Source organism: Mytilus trossulus, chromosome 2 (genome assembly GCF_036588685.1).
Source record: "Mytilus trossulus isolate FHL-02 chromosome 2, PNRI_Mtr1.1.1.hap1, whole genome shotgun sequence".
Classification (NCBI taxonomy): domain Eukaryota; kingdom Metazoa; phylum Mollusca; class Bivalvia; order Mytilida; family Mytilidae; genus Mytilus; species Mytilus trossulus.
This window is the reverse complement of record NC_086374.1, coordinates 5,673,539-5,688,236: the sequence shown is the minus strand read 5'-3', so window position 1 is coordinate 5,688,236 and position 14,698 is coordinate 5,673,539. Positions and strand designations below refer to the sequence as shown.

At 31.9% G+C, this 14,698-nt stretch overlaps 1 protein-coding gene across 1 annotated transcript in view; it reads right to left on the bottom strand.

The window, feature by feature from the left end:
- Positions 1-14,698, bottom strand: part of LOC134706354 (cilia- and flagella-associated protein 69-like) — a 28,596-nt gene that overhangs the window by 3,921 nt on the left and 9,977 nt on the right. The window contains exons 7-20 of the mRNA XM_063565218.1: positions 14,159-14,237; positions 13,557-13,734; positions 12,903-13,078; positions 12,354-12,475; positions 11,606-11,825; positions 10,715-10,879; positions 10,026-10,141; positions 9,572-9,690; positions 8,816-8,897; positions 7,357-7,687; positions 6,707-6,783; positions 6,252-6,449; positions 5,865-5,951; positions 1,076-1,140 (exon numbers count right to left, since the gene is read on the bottom strand). Of these exons, the coding sequence (XP_063421288.1) occupies positions 1,076-1,140; positions 5,865-5,951; positions 6,252-6,449; positions 6,707-6,783; positions 7,357-7,687; positions 8,816-8,897; positions 9,572-9,690; positions 10,026-10,141; positions 10,715-10,879; positions 11,606-11,825; positions 12,354-12,475; positions 12,903-13,078; positions 13,557-13,734; positions 14,159-14,237 (2,015 nt within the window). The remainder of the gene's footprint in view (positions 1-1,075; positions 1,141-5,864; positions 5,952-6,251; positions 6,450-6,706; positions 6,784-7,356; positions 7,688-8,815; positions 8,898-9,571; positions 9,691-10,025; positions 10,142-10,714; positions 10,880-11,605; positions 11,826-12,353; positions 12,476-12,902; positions 13,079-13,556; positions 13,735-14,158; positions 14,238-14,698) is intronic.

Below are 14,698 nucleotides of genomic sequence, written 5' to 3'. Positions count from 1 at the left end.
ATAGAATATGGTTATTTATTGAAGGTTTTACAAACTTTACGTAATGGATGAGACGGAAGTGCTGTCAGTTTTTCAATCCACAAGAGATTACGTTGATTAATGACGGGAAATAGACACGATACTTGTGGTATCAATTTTCCCATTGTTTAGGTTTTTTATGACATCGTTGATTTCCTTCGGTTGTAATCATTTTTTATCAATCTGTTATGGGTCTCTTGTACCAGTAGATTACCATATTAATATCTAACATTAATAAGAACTGTAACATCATCATCTATCATTCACAACCTTATATTCTTATTTAATGACTTAATGAGTCACACCATAATATGTAATTACTAAAGAAAACTTCACTTTATTTCCATATTGGAGGACAACAAATAAGCCACAAAAATAAATATTTTTTTTGTTAACTGGAATTAACTTCTTGGAAATCCTAAAATTTTTATTTGCTTAAAATTCCATTGTTAAGTGCCAGTCTGCCTAAGAATCAGGCAGTGGTGAAAACATGACCAAAAAAACCCACCCAATTTGACATTGATTTCAGTTCATAAAATGTAGTTATGCACAAAAATAACATTCATTCCCGTTTTCTGTTCTGGTAATAGAAGATACAATTTGGTTGAAATGCACTAGAAATTAACGAATAAGGGGAGATAACTCCGTGATTTGCTATCATTCTAACCAATTTTCTAACCAAGTTATTTGATATTACCAGACACACACAAACGAAAGACAAATTATTTTTAACTCAGGATGATGGTTAGTCTTAAATAGCATGATTAGCTCGGTGGGTTTTTTCTGACCATGTTTTGATTTTTACCTAAATTGCCTGATTCTTACAAAGACTGGCACTTTAAAATTCCTTTACTTGGCTTTGGTTCTGATTCTGATATTTTTTGAAGAATAATTGACAATTCCCAGAGAGTCATATATTGCTGCACTTGGTATATAAACCTTCATTTTCAGTTCTTTAGTAAATTCATTCTACTTAGAAAAACCAAGATGGAGAAGTTTTTGAATGCAGTGACTGAAACACTACCTTTAAGGTCTATATGGTGGACTATATACTTACAGTTCTCTGTAATTATTCTGTACTCTTGAAGCATCAACAGATAACTTCTGTCTTTCTTTTGCAGCCTGAAAATTAATATCAACAAATGAAAAATACTTCATAATTTAGTCTCCATGATTATCTTAGCAAAAAAATTAATTAAATCCTGAAAAATATACATACATTTATAGGGCTACAAATATTCTAAGTACATGTATATACAAAACAAATATTAAGGTTTGTTGGTTGAAATTTGAAGGAGGATTCAATTAAACAAAGAGTTTTCTACATAATTAAATCTGTAAACTAACTACATGTAGGCTTCACAAATCTAAATCTGTCAATTGGCAAAAGTTCTCAAAAAGCTTACTCAAAAGTCCATTATATATCTTCAATGTATCATTAATTATTCTAAAAAAGTTTGATGGCTGTCAGTGTGACAAGCTGCTGTCACAAAATGAGCATTGAGAATGTAGCTGATATCAGACCAGGTTCACAAACAATCTCTTAATGGGAACACATCTTTAATGTTATTACACAAACATTAAACTAGAGGCTCTAAAGAGCCTGTGTCGCTCACCTTGGTCTATGTGAATATTAAATAAAGGAAGCAGATTGAAAATTGACTACAAAGGTCAATAACTCCTACAGGGGTCAATTGACCATTTCGTTCATGTTTATTTATTTGTAGATCTTACTTTGCTGAAAATTATTGCTGTTTATAGTTTACCTATATCTATAATAATATTCAATATAATAACCAAAAACAGCAAAATGTCCTTAAAATTACCAATTCAGGGGCTGCAACCCAAAAACAGGTTGTCCAATTCATCTGAAAATTTCAGGGCAGATAGATCTTGACCTGATTAACAATTTTACTTCATGTCAGATTTTCTCTAAATTATTTGGTTTTTGAGTTATAAGCCAAAAACTGCATTTTACCCCTATGTTCTATTTTTAGCCGTGGCGGCCATCTTGGTTTGATGGCCAGGTCACCGGACACATTTTTTAAACAAGAAACCCCAAAGATGATTGTGGCCAAGTTTGGATCAATTTGGCACAGCGTTTCAGAGAAGAAGATTTTAGTAAAAGATATATAAAATTTACGAAAAATGGTTAAAAATTGACTTTAAAGGGCAATAACTCCTAAAGAGGTCAACTGACCATTTTGGTCATGTTGACTTATTTGTAACTCTGACCTTGCTGAACATTATTGCTGTTTACAGTTTACCTATATCTATAATAATATTCAATATAATAACCAAAAACAGCAAAATTTCCTTAAAATTAACAATTCAGGGGCCGCAACCCAAAAACAGGTTGTCCAATTCATCTGAAAATTTCAGGGCAGATAGATCTTCACCTGATTAACAATTTTATCCAATGTCAGATTTGCTCTAAATGCTTTGGTTTTTGAGTTATAAGCCAAAAACTGCATTTTACCCCTATGTTCTATTTATAGCCATGGCGGTCATCTTGGTTAGTTGGCGGGGTCACCGGACACAATTTTTAAACTAGATACCCCAATGATGATTGTGGCCAAGTTTCAAATAATTTGGTCCAGCAGTTTCAGAGGAGAAGATTTTTCTACAAGATTACTAAGATTTACGAAAAATGGTTATAAATTGACTATAAAGGGCAATAACTCCTAAAGTGGTCAACTGATCATTTTGGTCATGTTGACTTATTTGTAGATCTTACTTTGCTGAACATTATTGCTTTTTACAGTTTATCTCTATCTAAAATAATATTCAAGATAATAACCAAAAACAACAAAATTTCCTTAAAATTACCAATTCAGGGGCAGCAACCTAACAACGGAATGTCAGATTCATCTGAAAATTTCAGAGCAGATAGATCTTAACCTGATTAACAATATTACCCCATGTCAGATTTGCCCTAAATGCTTTGGTTTTTGAGTTATAAGCCAAAAACTGCATTTTACCCCTATGTTCTATTTATAGCCATGGCGGCCATCTTGGTCAGTTGGCGGGGTCACCGGACACAATTTTTAAACTAGATACCCCAATGATGATTGTGGCCAAGTTTGGTTAAATTTGGCCTAGTAGTTTCAGAGGAGAAGATTTTTGTAAAAGTTAACGCAGGACGACGACGGACGACGACGACGGACGACGACGACGGACGACGCCGGACGCCGGACGCCAAGTGATGAGAAAAGCTCACTTGGCCCTTCGGGCCAGGTGAGCTAAAAATGTATGGAGATTGCTGATTGAAAACAGTATGAAGCTGATTAGATAAAAAAGAAAGTACCCTGTTGTCATGTTCAGCCAATATTCACCAAACAATATGAAAATGTGCACTACATGTTAACCTTACTATACAATTTTTAAAGATAAGGTTTAAACCAAACTAAGGGAAGGACAAGATTGCAGATCTAACAATGATTAGCTAAATATCAGACCAAGTATATACTGTAATTTCAGAAATTAATGCGAGGTTTTTATTATTGCGAATAATGCGACAGAGTTGTAAACGCAATAATTAAAACTCGCATTTTGTAATATTTTAACTGAATTAAGCAAAACTTTTCTCAAAATCGTAGAAATTAAAATCGCATTTAAGTTTAAAATGACAAAATCGCAATAATAAGTGCACGCAATAATTTATGAATTTACAGTATGCTATTTGTGGTGTATAAGTGCGGTAAAGCCCTAGCTTATCTAATGAAGAATATTCTGCCTAAGAGTTGTCATATGATTAAATGTAAAATAAAAATCTATAAATATGACTGCATGTAAGGTTTATCATTCTTTACAATGGAGAGAATCTGTTGATCTGTATAGGATTCTATCTATATGCCGCCATAATTCATGTACTGTATTACAGACCCATTTCAGGCTGACTAACAAAAGTACATTAATAACCTAGTTGTCTGAGTGGTCTAGATCTGGGGTGCTGAAATTGCAATGATAAGACAGAAGTCTGGGTTTCCAGTAACAAAATTTTGCCACCACAAGTTTGCATATCTTATATTGATGGTCTAAATTTAAGACAAAGTACAGTTAAGCAAGTATATACTGGTAACTCTATAAATGACAAAAATAGTACCTTATAAGAGATGAGACTATGGATAGGAGATTTAAAATACATAGTTAATTACACAGACAATAAATGGGTGATCTGACAAGACAGGTTTTCTCATAATAGAGTTGACCTTAAAAGCATGTTTGACAATATATAGTTATATAGGTCAGGCAGCTCAGACACTCAGGCTTTCATTTTTTCTTTAAAAAAAATCTGACATAAATTTTTCAAAATAAGAAACATCCAAATAGAAATAAAAAGAATTGAATATAAAACGAAAATATATATAGCATGCAGAACATTATGTCACATGTCAGAAAAGCAGTGCCAACTGAAGTCGGGGTTCATTGCTTTGCTGTCTACAAATGCCAAATGTCATGAATAGTTGAGGTAGAAATCATTATCTTTTTAAGTGAATCTCCCAAACGACACATATAAATTAGCGTGAATTGGACAGAAATGATAAATTAATGGAAATGACATGAAATTTGCCAAGTTTTCTTTCTAGTTCGAGTTTTGCACTAAAGATGATATGAATAAAAAGAAATTTAGGCTAAAGTACCACATCAATGAGACAGCAACAAAACACTACAAGGAACCCTAAATAGACGACGAGAGAAAAAGATGTAATCTGCATTGACAAGCCTCTACTTTGATAGGCCTATATTGCAGTAGCCCAAATGATTATTAGTTTGAATACAAAAACTTTGGAGGCCTGATTACTAGTACAGAAAAACAATCATTAATGTCAAGGTTTAGTGTTATTGGTGTTAATTTTTAATTTTTATATTTAGAAGGATGCATTTGGTTTGGTGCAGAACATAATAGTTCAAGATTTGTGTACTTGCTTCATAAAATATGTATCCCTAGAAATTCGTGAAAATATAAAGCATCCAAAAAGCATTTTTATCTTTCTCAGATTCATTATGATCTATTGATGACACTGCACAATAAAGAGAGCAGTCATTTTTTCTCTAAGAGCCTTAGGAAGCACAACCTTTACAACATCAGAGAAATTGCAAGATCATAGGAGATGATTAAAGTGAAGGAAATTAGGGAACAAAACGTGGATGTGAACAAGAAGATAACACCTCCACTTGTAATTCAAAATATTTCAAAACCAGAAGTAGGTGTTGGTCATGACATTAGCAAATAATGACAATCTATCCTTATCTTAGGATTATTGTATTTTCTCAATAAGAATACATGTAAGAGAATGTAATGTCCAAATCCTGGTAAATGGAATTTGCAGGTCAAAATGGTTTGAAATACTCTGATTGAAGGTTATCAATTTAGCTAGATAATACTTTAGTTCCTATGTGTAGACAATTAACCTGGTTAATGAGAAAAGCCCATTATATAATTATCATTAAGAACACCAACAAAGATACTTGTCAAACAAAGCTTATTTATGATTAGGAAATAACTTTTTGTAGCATAAAACATCACATTATTTGTTGTAAGTATTTGCAAGGTTATATAATTTCAATGATCTGGATAATTTTGAGTGTAAAGAGTTCAAATGTATTCTTCTATCAAAATAAGCGTGAACACATTTAAACTTAGAAGCAAACTGATGGAAACACAACCAAATTATTGATATCACAGATATGTACTATACAGGCAACAAAAGGCAACAGATGACATGCGCCAGAGAAGATGTGTAAAGCACAAAACGAGAATAGACCTTCAATTTCCTTTAGAGGGGATTTGTATTATTAAACTGGAAATTAACATGCTCCCTATAGACATGTAAGGAACAAACCTTTAATAATTGGAAGTTTGAAGTCCTGGCCACAAAATCAGTCCAGTCACTCAACTGTTTCTCCTTCTGTCTGTAATTCTCTCTAATCTGAAATAAAATAACTCTATTGTAATAAACTCCTCTTCACAAAAGTACTAAAATATAGTTCAATATATGATAATATGATTCCATCTATAATAACAAAAAAGTTATACATGAAAGAAATCCTTTTACTTATATAAGGTGTGCAAAATCAGGCATTTCAAACTGACTTTCATTTAATAAAAATTTACCAAACTTTTCATTAGATATATATACAACCATGTGTTTCTGTAGCCATGTTAAAAATAAATGTGTTCTCTCATTAGTAATGAATCCAATGAATTTTACTTAAAATAAAAATCTTACCTCTGCATAGAATTCCTGTTCATCAAGTACATCTTGATTTTGTTGTGCTTCCAGTAACTCTATCTGAGTACCACAGACAATTTGAGCCCTCTCCTCTATACCTCTAGATATGGCCTCAATGGCCTCCATGTCAGGGGTGACTGGACGTACACCCTCCATCTGTAACTCTGATATCACCTCAGTCCATACCTCTCCAAGCTAAAATAGTCAGACAGTTATACTGTTTATTTACAATATTTTCAACTACTTACCTGTCCAATGTCATACCAGTAGGCAACTAGATGTTAAACATAAATATCATGTACTATTTACTATTCACTTAATTGATTGGTCACAAAGGGTTGAAAATATATTTTATTACAGCTGGTTCCTTTTATAGAAGTTGACAGACATTGCTAATAAGCAAGGTATTTCATTGTGACAGATACATGTAAATATGTATTTTAAACACATACCTTCAAATCCATGAATTTTTCTATGACAACCAAGGTCACATGATCCTCAACTGTCAGACCTGGTAAATCTGTAAAACCTGTAAGAGAAGATTTAAAACTGTCAGACCTGGTAAATCTGTAAAACCTGTAAGAGAAGATTTAAAACTGTCAGACCTGGTAAATCTGTAAAACCTGTAAGAGAAGATTTAAAAATAAAATTATAAGAACTGAATGAGAGTGAAATAAATTTGAATATAGGAGAAGTGGTTCTATAGCTTCTCTACTGGAGACCAAATGACTCTTAATTTCGCTGCTTAATTTTCATGTCCACTCAACTACCATGTTATAATCTAGTATTGCAATATGTGGAAATCAGCATTCATTGAATGATGACAAGGGTTTACCATGTTTAACTCGAATTTTGCAGTTTTCATCATTTTATTTCAATGCTAACTGAAATACACATCAGTTTAATCAAAAGTTCAGATATGAACTGACTTTGACTACTGTTTAAAGTGTTTGGCTTCATTAATTTACTTAGTTTATCTTATATAAATATGAATAAAAAGAGAAATGAGTACATATTGATGAGACGTAATCTGACAATACTGTAAAACCTACTTAAATATCTCCACATTTGAAATGAAAATAATCCATATTAAGATACCTACCAATTTTACAGAAGATGGAGTATAGTTTTGCCCTCATGTTTTCCGACACATCCACTATTGATTGACTTGGGATAGTAGCAGGTAATGATACGATTCCTTGTTGTTCCTGCAGTACTCCCATCAATGGTCTGCTAACATTCTTAATGGAGCCATCAGATGCCCTCTGAACACCCATGTCTTTCTCCTCGTTTCTCCAGATTTCACAGAACAGATGGGCAGCAGTACAATTGCCCTTTCCTCTCCACGACAGAACATGATGTTGTGTTTTAGGATTCTCACACAAGTCTAGCAGACAGCCCAAGATGATGTTATGCATGTTTTTAGGACATACCTTTAAAAATAAAGTATCAAAGTAAAAGATGAAACCTTTCTTGGTTTTCCCAACAGTGGTCAGGGTATATGTATATATTATTTTTTACTGTAATGTATTAATGTTTAAAACATTTGCTGCAAGTATATCTCCTTTGTTTACCTTGTACAGCTATACTTGAAGTAACAATGCATACATTATGACTATAACCTATATAATATCTGTTTACCTTGTACAGCTATACTTGAAGTAACAATGCATACATCATGACTATAAACTATATAATATCATGCTTTTATGTAGGTTTTTTTCATGTTTGTGTGTGTTCCATATCTTTCAATATCATTGATAAAAGTTGGTTCCAAGTGAAAATCAGCACCAAGTGTTGAAAAAACAAATGTGAATATAAAACAAGAATGTGTCCAAAGTACACGAATGCCCCACTCGCACTATAATTTTCCATGTTCAATGGACCATGAAATTGGATAAAAAATATAAGTAGGCATTAAAATTAGAAAGATAATAAATATCAAAAGGAACATGGGTACTAAGTTTCAAGTTGATTGGACTTCAACTTCATCAAAAACTACCTTGACCAAAAACTTTAACCTAAAACATGCACTTTCATTTTCTATGTTCAGTGGACCGTGAAATTGGGGTCAAAAGTTTAATTTGGATTTAAAATTAGAAAGATCATATCATAAGGAACATGTGTACTAAGTTTCAAGTTGATTGGACTTCAACTTCATCAAAAACTACCTTAACCAAAAACTTTAACCTGAAGCGGGACAGACGGACAAACAGATAGACGGACGAACGGACGCACAGACCAGAAAACATAATGCCCCTCTTCTATCGTAGGTGGGGCATAAAAATAAGATGTGGATAATTGCCAATAAGACAACTTTCAACCAGATCAAATGACATAGAAGTTAACAACTATAGGTCACCATACGACCTTCAACAATGAGTAAAACCAGTACAGCAATAAGCAGCTATTTTCTATTTCCTATGCCCTTAAAGTACAGTTGAAACCATTCTGCAGTAAAAATCTTGGCTCAAACCAATCTTTTTTTCTAGACACATAATATAGACATAATTTAGTGCAATACCAACAATAGATTAGAAGTATCAATAATATAAACATACCTCTAACAAGTCAATCAGTAAAAATACACCTTCTAATTCCATAAAAAATTCTTCAGTTGTGTAACATCCAATTATGGAACACCTGTTCAGGTAAAAATAAGACATTTCAATTAGTCCCCAAAAATTACCATGTAAACAAACTCCTTAAAAACATCAGCCTATGCCAAACTTTTTCTTTGAAAATGAAATGAAAGTCAGAAATTAAATACTTTATGTTTATTTGGTTGAATTGTTTCCCGGATAACTTCAGGGTCAATAGATTTGAAAGTGTAATTCAGTGTTATCAAACTCTGTTTTCATCAAACCAAAGACTTAATATATAGTGTTTTATGATTCAATACCAAAATAATATATGATACTTATAGGGTATTGTCATTATGTCCTGTCAGGGGCCCTTAATTGGAAAATAAAGAACTTTGAACTTTATTCTAAATAAATGTTGCTGAAGGACGCCTCCGGGTGTGGGAATTTCTCGCTACATTGAAGACCTGTTGGTGACCTTCTGCTGTTGTTTGTTTTTTATTTGGTCGGGTTGTTGTCTCTTTGACACATTCCCCATTTCCATTCTCAATTTTAATTCAAGTATTTCAGGTTCAATTGATAGAATTGTTCCATGCAATGTGTATTTTCTCTCAAATAATGATAAATATGATTTCCCTTCACATTTTTTTTTCATTTTGTTAAAATTTTGAGGTAGGGGAGATCACTCTCAACTAAAATATTTATATAAAGTAAAATATAAAAGTCCATGCTTACCATACACAATCTACAGCAGCTAACAAAAGTCGGTGGTGACCAAGTCCACTGTTTAACTGTCGACTATCTGTTCTCAGATAATGTATACAAACTTCCACACCTTGTGTACCTAGAAGTTCCTATTAAAGTACAAAGAAAATATATAACTGATCTTGTAAAATTTAAACCAGATATTTTAAATTGTTTATTATGATAGTCACCATTTTTCTATGAAAGTAAAGATGAAAAGATATTTTTTCTTGCAGTATACATACAAATCAATCATACCTTTCCCTTCAGATTAGGAAGGTTGCAATTTGAGGGTAGGTAATTTTCAAAATAGCTGATCAATATTTAAATATTGGTTCTGTTAGTTGAATGAGAAGACAATGTATCATCAAGTTCAAGGTGACTATTCATTGTTTAATAGGAATTGATAAAAAATGTATAACAATTTTATAAACAATTGACAAACCTTTCTGTGCATATCCCCTTCACACAAACAAGATAAAATAAACAGCATGTCTGACTGCATCTCAATATCTATAGCGTCATCACTATCTTTACTTTGTGTGGCATTGTGGAGGATGGCTGAAAGAGAAAGAAAAAGTTCAAAAACTTATTACTTTGTGTGGCATTGTGGAGGATGGCTGAAAGAGAAAGAAAAAGTTCAAAAACTTATTACTTTGTGTAGCATTGTGGAGGATGGCTGAAAGAGAAAGAAAAAGTTCAAAAACTTATTACTTTGTGTGGCATTGTGGAAGATGGCTGAAAGAGAAAGAAAAAGTTCAAAAACTTATTACTTTGTGTGGCATTGTGGAAGATGGTTGAAAGACATTTTCAAAAGTTAGTTTATCATCATTACCATACTTTCTTCATTTTTACCTAGACACACTCATATGGTAAACAATATCATTTCATTTTGTTTTTTCTTACAATAATAGATTTTTCATTAAAACTTCTTTTAATAGCTTGATTCCAATGGTCTTTTATGTAGCTCTTAGGTCCTATTGATATTTTTTTTTTTATATATTTGCAGACCACAAATAGTCAAAATATATCATAAGGATCTAAGACCTACGGTTCAGCAATTATATTTAATGATGACATATTTGTGATTTTTGGTTTCTCACAAATTTAACTAAAAATCAATAAGTTCCATACTTGAAATCTGATTAATGGCTCCTTGGTCAGCCAGATCTTGCAGAACGGTTTCTTGTCCAGTAGAGACAATACTTCTGATCAGACGCAAACAATATCTCATCTGAGCTCTCTTGTTACCACGACCACCAGTTCCATGGTAACTGTTACCATGACCACCAAAATCCTCTGGAAAATCAAATGAAATAATTTAAAAATCATAATTAAAAAAAGAAAAACACAAAACTTTGAACCTTGTATATCTTATTTAACACACGTTAAAAGTGTGTACAGTTCTGTAGGTAAATCTGACAAACCTTCATTTGTAAAACTTTTAGTAATAGTGCATGATGATGGAATCAGTAATCTTTTAAATAATGATAGCTTGTTGTTCGGTGTGAGCCAAGGCTCCGTGTTGAAGGCCGTACTTTAACCTATAATAGTTTACTTTTTAAATTGTTATTTGGATGGAGAGTTGTCTCATTGGCACTCACACCACATCTTCCTATATCTATAGACAAATAATCTTTTGAATGTTATGTACCTTTTCATAAATAATATACAAATTTAACAATTGAACAATTGAACTAGAACATGACTAATCCTCCTTTTCATGCAAATAGTATGCTAATTTGATATACCTGCTGGCATTACTACTGTTCTACATCTTCAAAATTTTGTCCAATTTTATGTATTAATTTTATGTCTAAAAATAAAAATATAAAGAGTCGCCAAGGCTGCAACTAAATCTTGAATTCTGCTCACTGTAGATGAATTGATTTGACCATTTAGCAAACCAGGCTATTTGTTATTAAGTCTGTTAGCATTTACTTAATTTATCTAAAATGTTGGTTCTATATATTTTTAAGAATAATATTTTTTCTTATGTATAAATATTTAGTATAAGACTTTTACCTTGTCCAGTACACCATTCTAATAATAACAGTAATCTGGTGCTTCCTTGGCAAATCATATAATCCTCCAGCATCAGTGGACACAGTGAACAGAGGGTGCCTAGAGCATGGAGCTGTATCTCCTCAAACTGGGCCTGAGACCAATCTCTTGGACCAGAAGTTTTCTCATTGGCCCGCACATAAGACATCAGTGCTAACATCAAATGTCCTTCTGATAAAACCTAGATATATATATAAAATAATATGTTAAAGACCTGTTACGGTTCATTCTGGGTCAACAAAACCATTCATCTTATTGAATTTTATTTAATTACAAATTATTCAGCTTGGAAAATCACCCATAAGCCTAAAGGGAAGAAACATTATTCTTTCAATACTTTTTAACAAGCATTTCTTTATTTAGAAGTAATTAAACATAGATAATGCATGACCGAACTTCAAATGACTTTCTGTAAAGTGATATGAAAAGAAAAAAAAATTATTGCGCAAATTTTGTCTCTGTTTTTTTTTTTTTAAAACTACATTTCCAAATAATTTGTTTACCACAACTAAGATAGACTTGCATAATTACAAGAAAAAGTATCTTAATGTCTACTTTTTGTGGAAATAACCTCTGTGCAGAGGTATAAATATTGCTTGATTTAGTCCAAACAGAAATGGCTGTAAAAAGACTTTGTATAAAGATTGTTTGTCCACTGTTATAGAACTAGCTGTAAACAACCTATACAGAATCGGTCTTTGTTACTTACTGGAATGACTGTTGAGTCTTTACTTAGAGATATCAGGATGTTAAACAATAATTTCTTCAATTCAAAGTCTTCATGGTTCTGCATCAACTTCAAATGTTTAACCAGCGCATTGTGGCTCTTCACTGAAATTAGATATCAAAAACAGTTTAACCATGAAGCATTATTGCCATTTTCTATATTTAAATAAACAAATGTGTGAACAAATTGTGGTCCTTTGCTGAAAGTAGATGATCAAATGCTAAACCAGAGCATTGTTGAATCATTAAAATTGGATAAACAGATATTTCACCAGAGCATAGTGGCCCTACAATAAATATTAATAAAAATATGATACCACCAATAAAATTATGAACATTTTTATCAAGATTTTTATTTTGAAATTTAATGTTTCAGTCACTGGTGAAAGAAAGGATCCTGATGAAATCTGAACTTTGTTTTCATTTATAGGTATATTGCGTCATTTGTTAATATTAAATGGCATTTGAAAGATTAAAAAAATGTATCTTCCATTATTCATGATTAATCAACAATTTAACTATATGACAATACCTTCTTGAAATGTTGCAAATAAAGTAAGTTGTTTTGCGAATCCAGTTTCTATAAATGGAGCATTAGGACAGTGAGTGGCTACAAGGGAGGATAGAACCAGTAAATCATTCCTTAGTTGTCTGTCGTAATGGCTGTACCCTTGTGTTAGCTGGTAGATAAATGCATCTCTTAGTTGGCTGTAATACACATAAGAAAAAATAAATAAACAATATGGTTATCAAATGATGGACTGCATTTTTTAAAAGTTTAAATAGTTGTATTAGGTCAGAGTTGACATCTCACCATAAGAAATTGAATGCCTCAAAACTCATGTCTGTTTGATTTTCAAATAATTATTTAAGGTCAATATTTGTGCAAATCAGTTGCATGTGATAACCATAGTGATCCTATGCAAGGTAAAATTAGATTAAGATTAGAAATTAAACTACATGGTTGCTGTCTCAAAAAATCCTACCTTTACCTTTATGTATATGACAAGAAATGTACCTGAATATAAGAAAAGTTATTCTACATTTCAAGATACCTTTTTTATGTACTTGTATAACATAGCTCATTTCATAAAAAAATGGGAAACATTGGTATAAGATCTAATCTTTTCATAAAATGTCAGTGAAATATGTAACCAATAAACCTGGTGTGAACAAATAGCTGTACCTGATACAAACAAAGTTATTCAGCTGTGCAGATAGTGGTGCAGGATCACCATTTTCCAATAGATTCCATAAAATATTGACAGATCTAAACAACAATTGTCCTGAGTGATCGGGATCCATCATACGTGAACAGATACGGTTGGCTGCACCTGCTCGTAGCATCTGATCACAATTCTTTGCTGAAAAATAATCATGTATGGCATTAAAATGTGTAGTTTAAATATTGTAGAGGATGTTACATTATAAACTGTATGTAAGACCTTATATGGTGTTCAAACTTTCTATCTTTTTTTTTCACATTTCCACATTATGTTAAATACCTTGCACATAATATTAAAATTTGTTCCATAATGGATTGGAAAAATTGATATACATGTATAACATAGCTAAACTCTTTTATCCATCCAATTCTTCAATACTGAATTCAACATTATTAAATTGTCCCCTTTACCAATTTTAAATTCATATTTAATGTGTTAAAAACTTTGACAAAGGACCTGTTCACCATTAATTTATTAAAATGAAATTTATTGTTAAAACCATAAGGAACAATATTTGTTTTTTACATAAACAAAAATTATCTATTTATCATCACTCAATTACCTGATTTGTTAGAAAATTTTTGTAGAACAGTTAAAATACCAAGCTTCATGTCCAACTCATTCTCTATCAAAGCCAGGGACTGTAAATAGAAAAGTTTTATATTACAAAATTTATTTTAAAAAGCATGGTTCCACTTACATACATACATTTTTGTTCTGTAAATAAATTGTTTGGTGTACATTAACATTAATCTTCAACATGGTAGAATTACATGACTAAATGTCCAGTTGTAATTAAACCTATTGCTTAGGGCAACTGTTTTCTATCTGTAATCCTTCAAATGGAAGCTTTTAGAATTAAGGTTTTATAGCTGGTTGAATTGCAGATTGGAACTAGAACAGCTAGACTGTACTGTAGAATTGCTAATCAAGCTTTAAGCACCAGTCAATGAATCAGATTGTTAGTTTATCTGCCTTTACTAGTGTTCCTGATACATCACTGTTCTCTATGATGTTCTTGTTGTAAGTTATTTACCTTTACTAGTGTTTCCGATACATCACTGTTCTCTTTGATGTTCTTGTTGTAAGTTATTTACCTTTA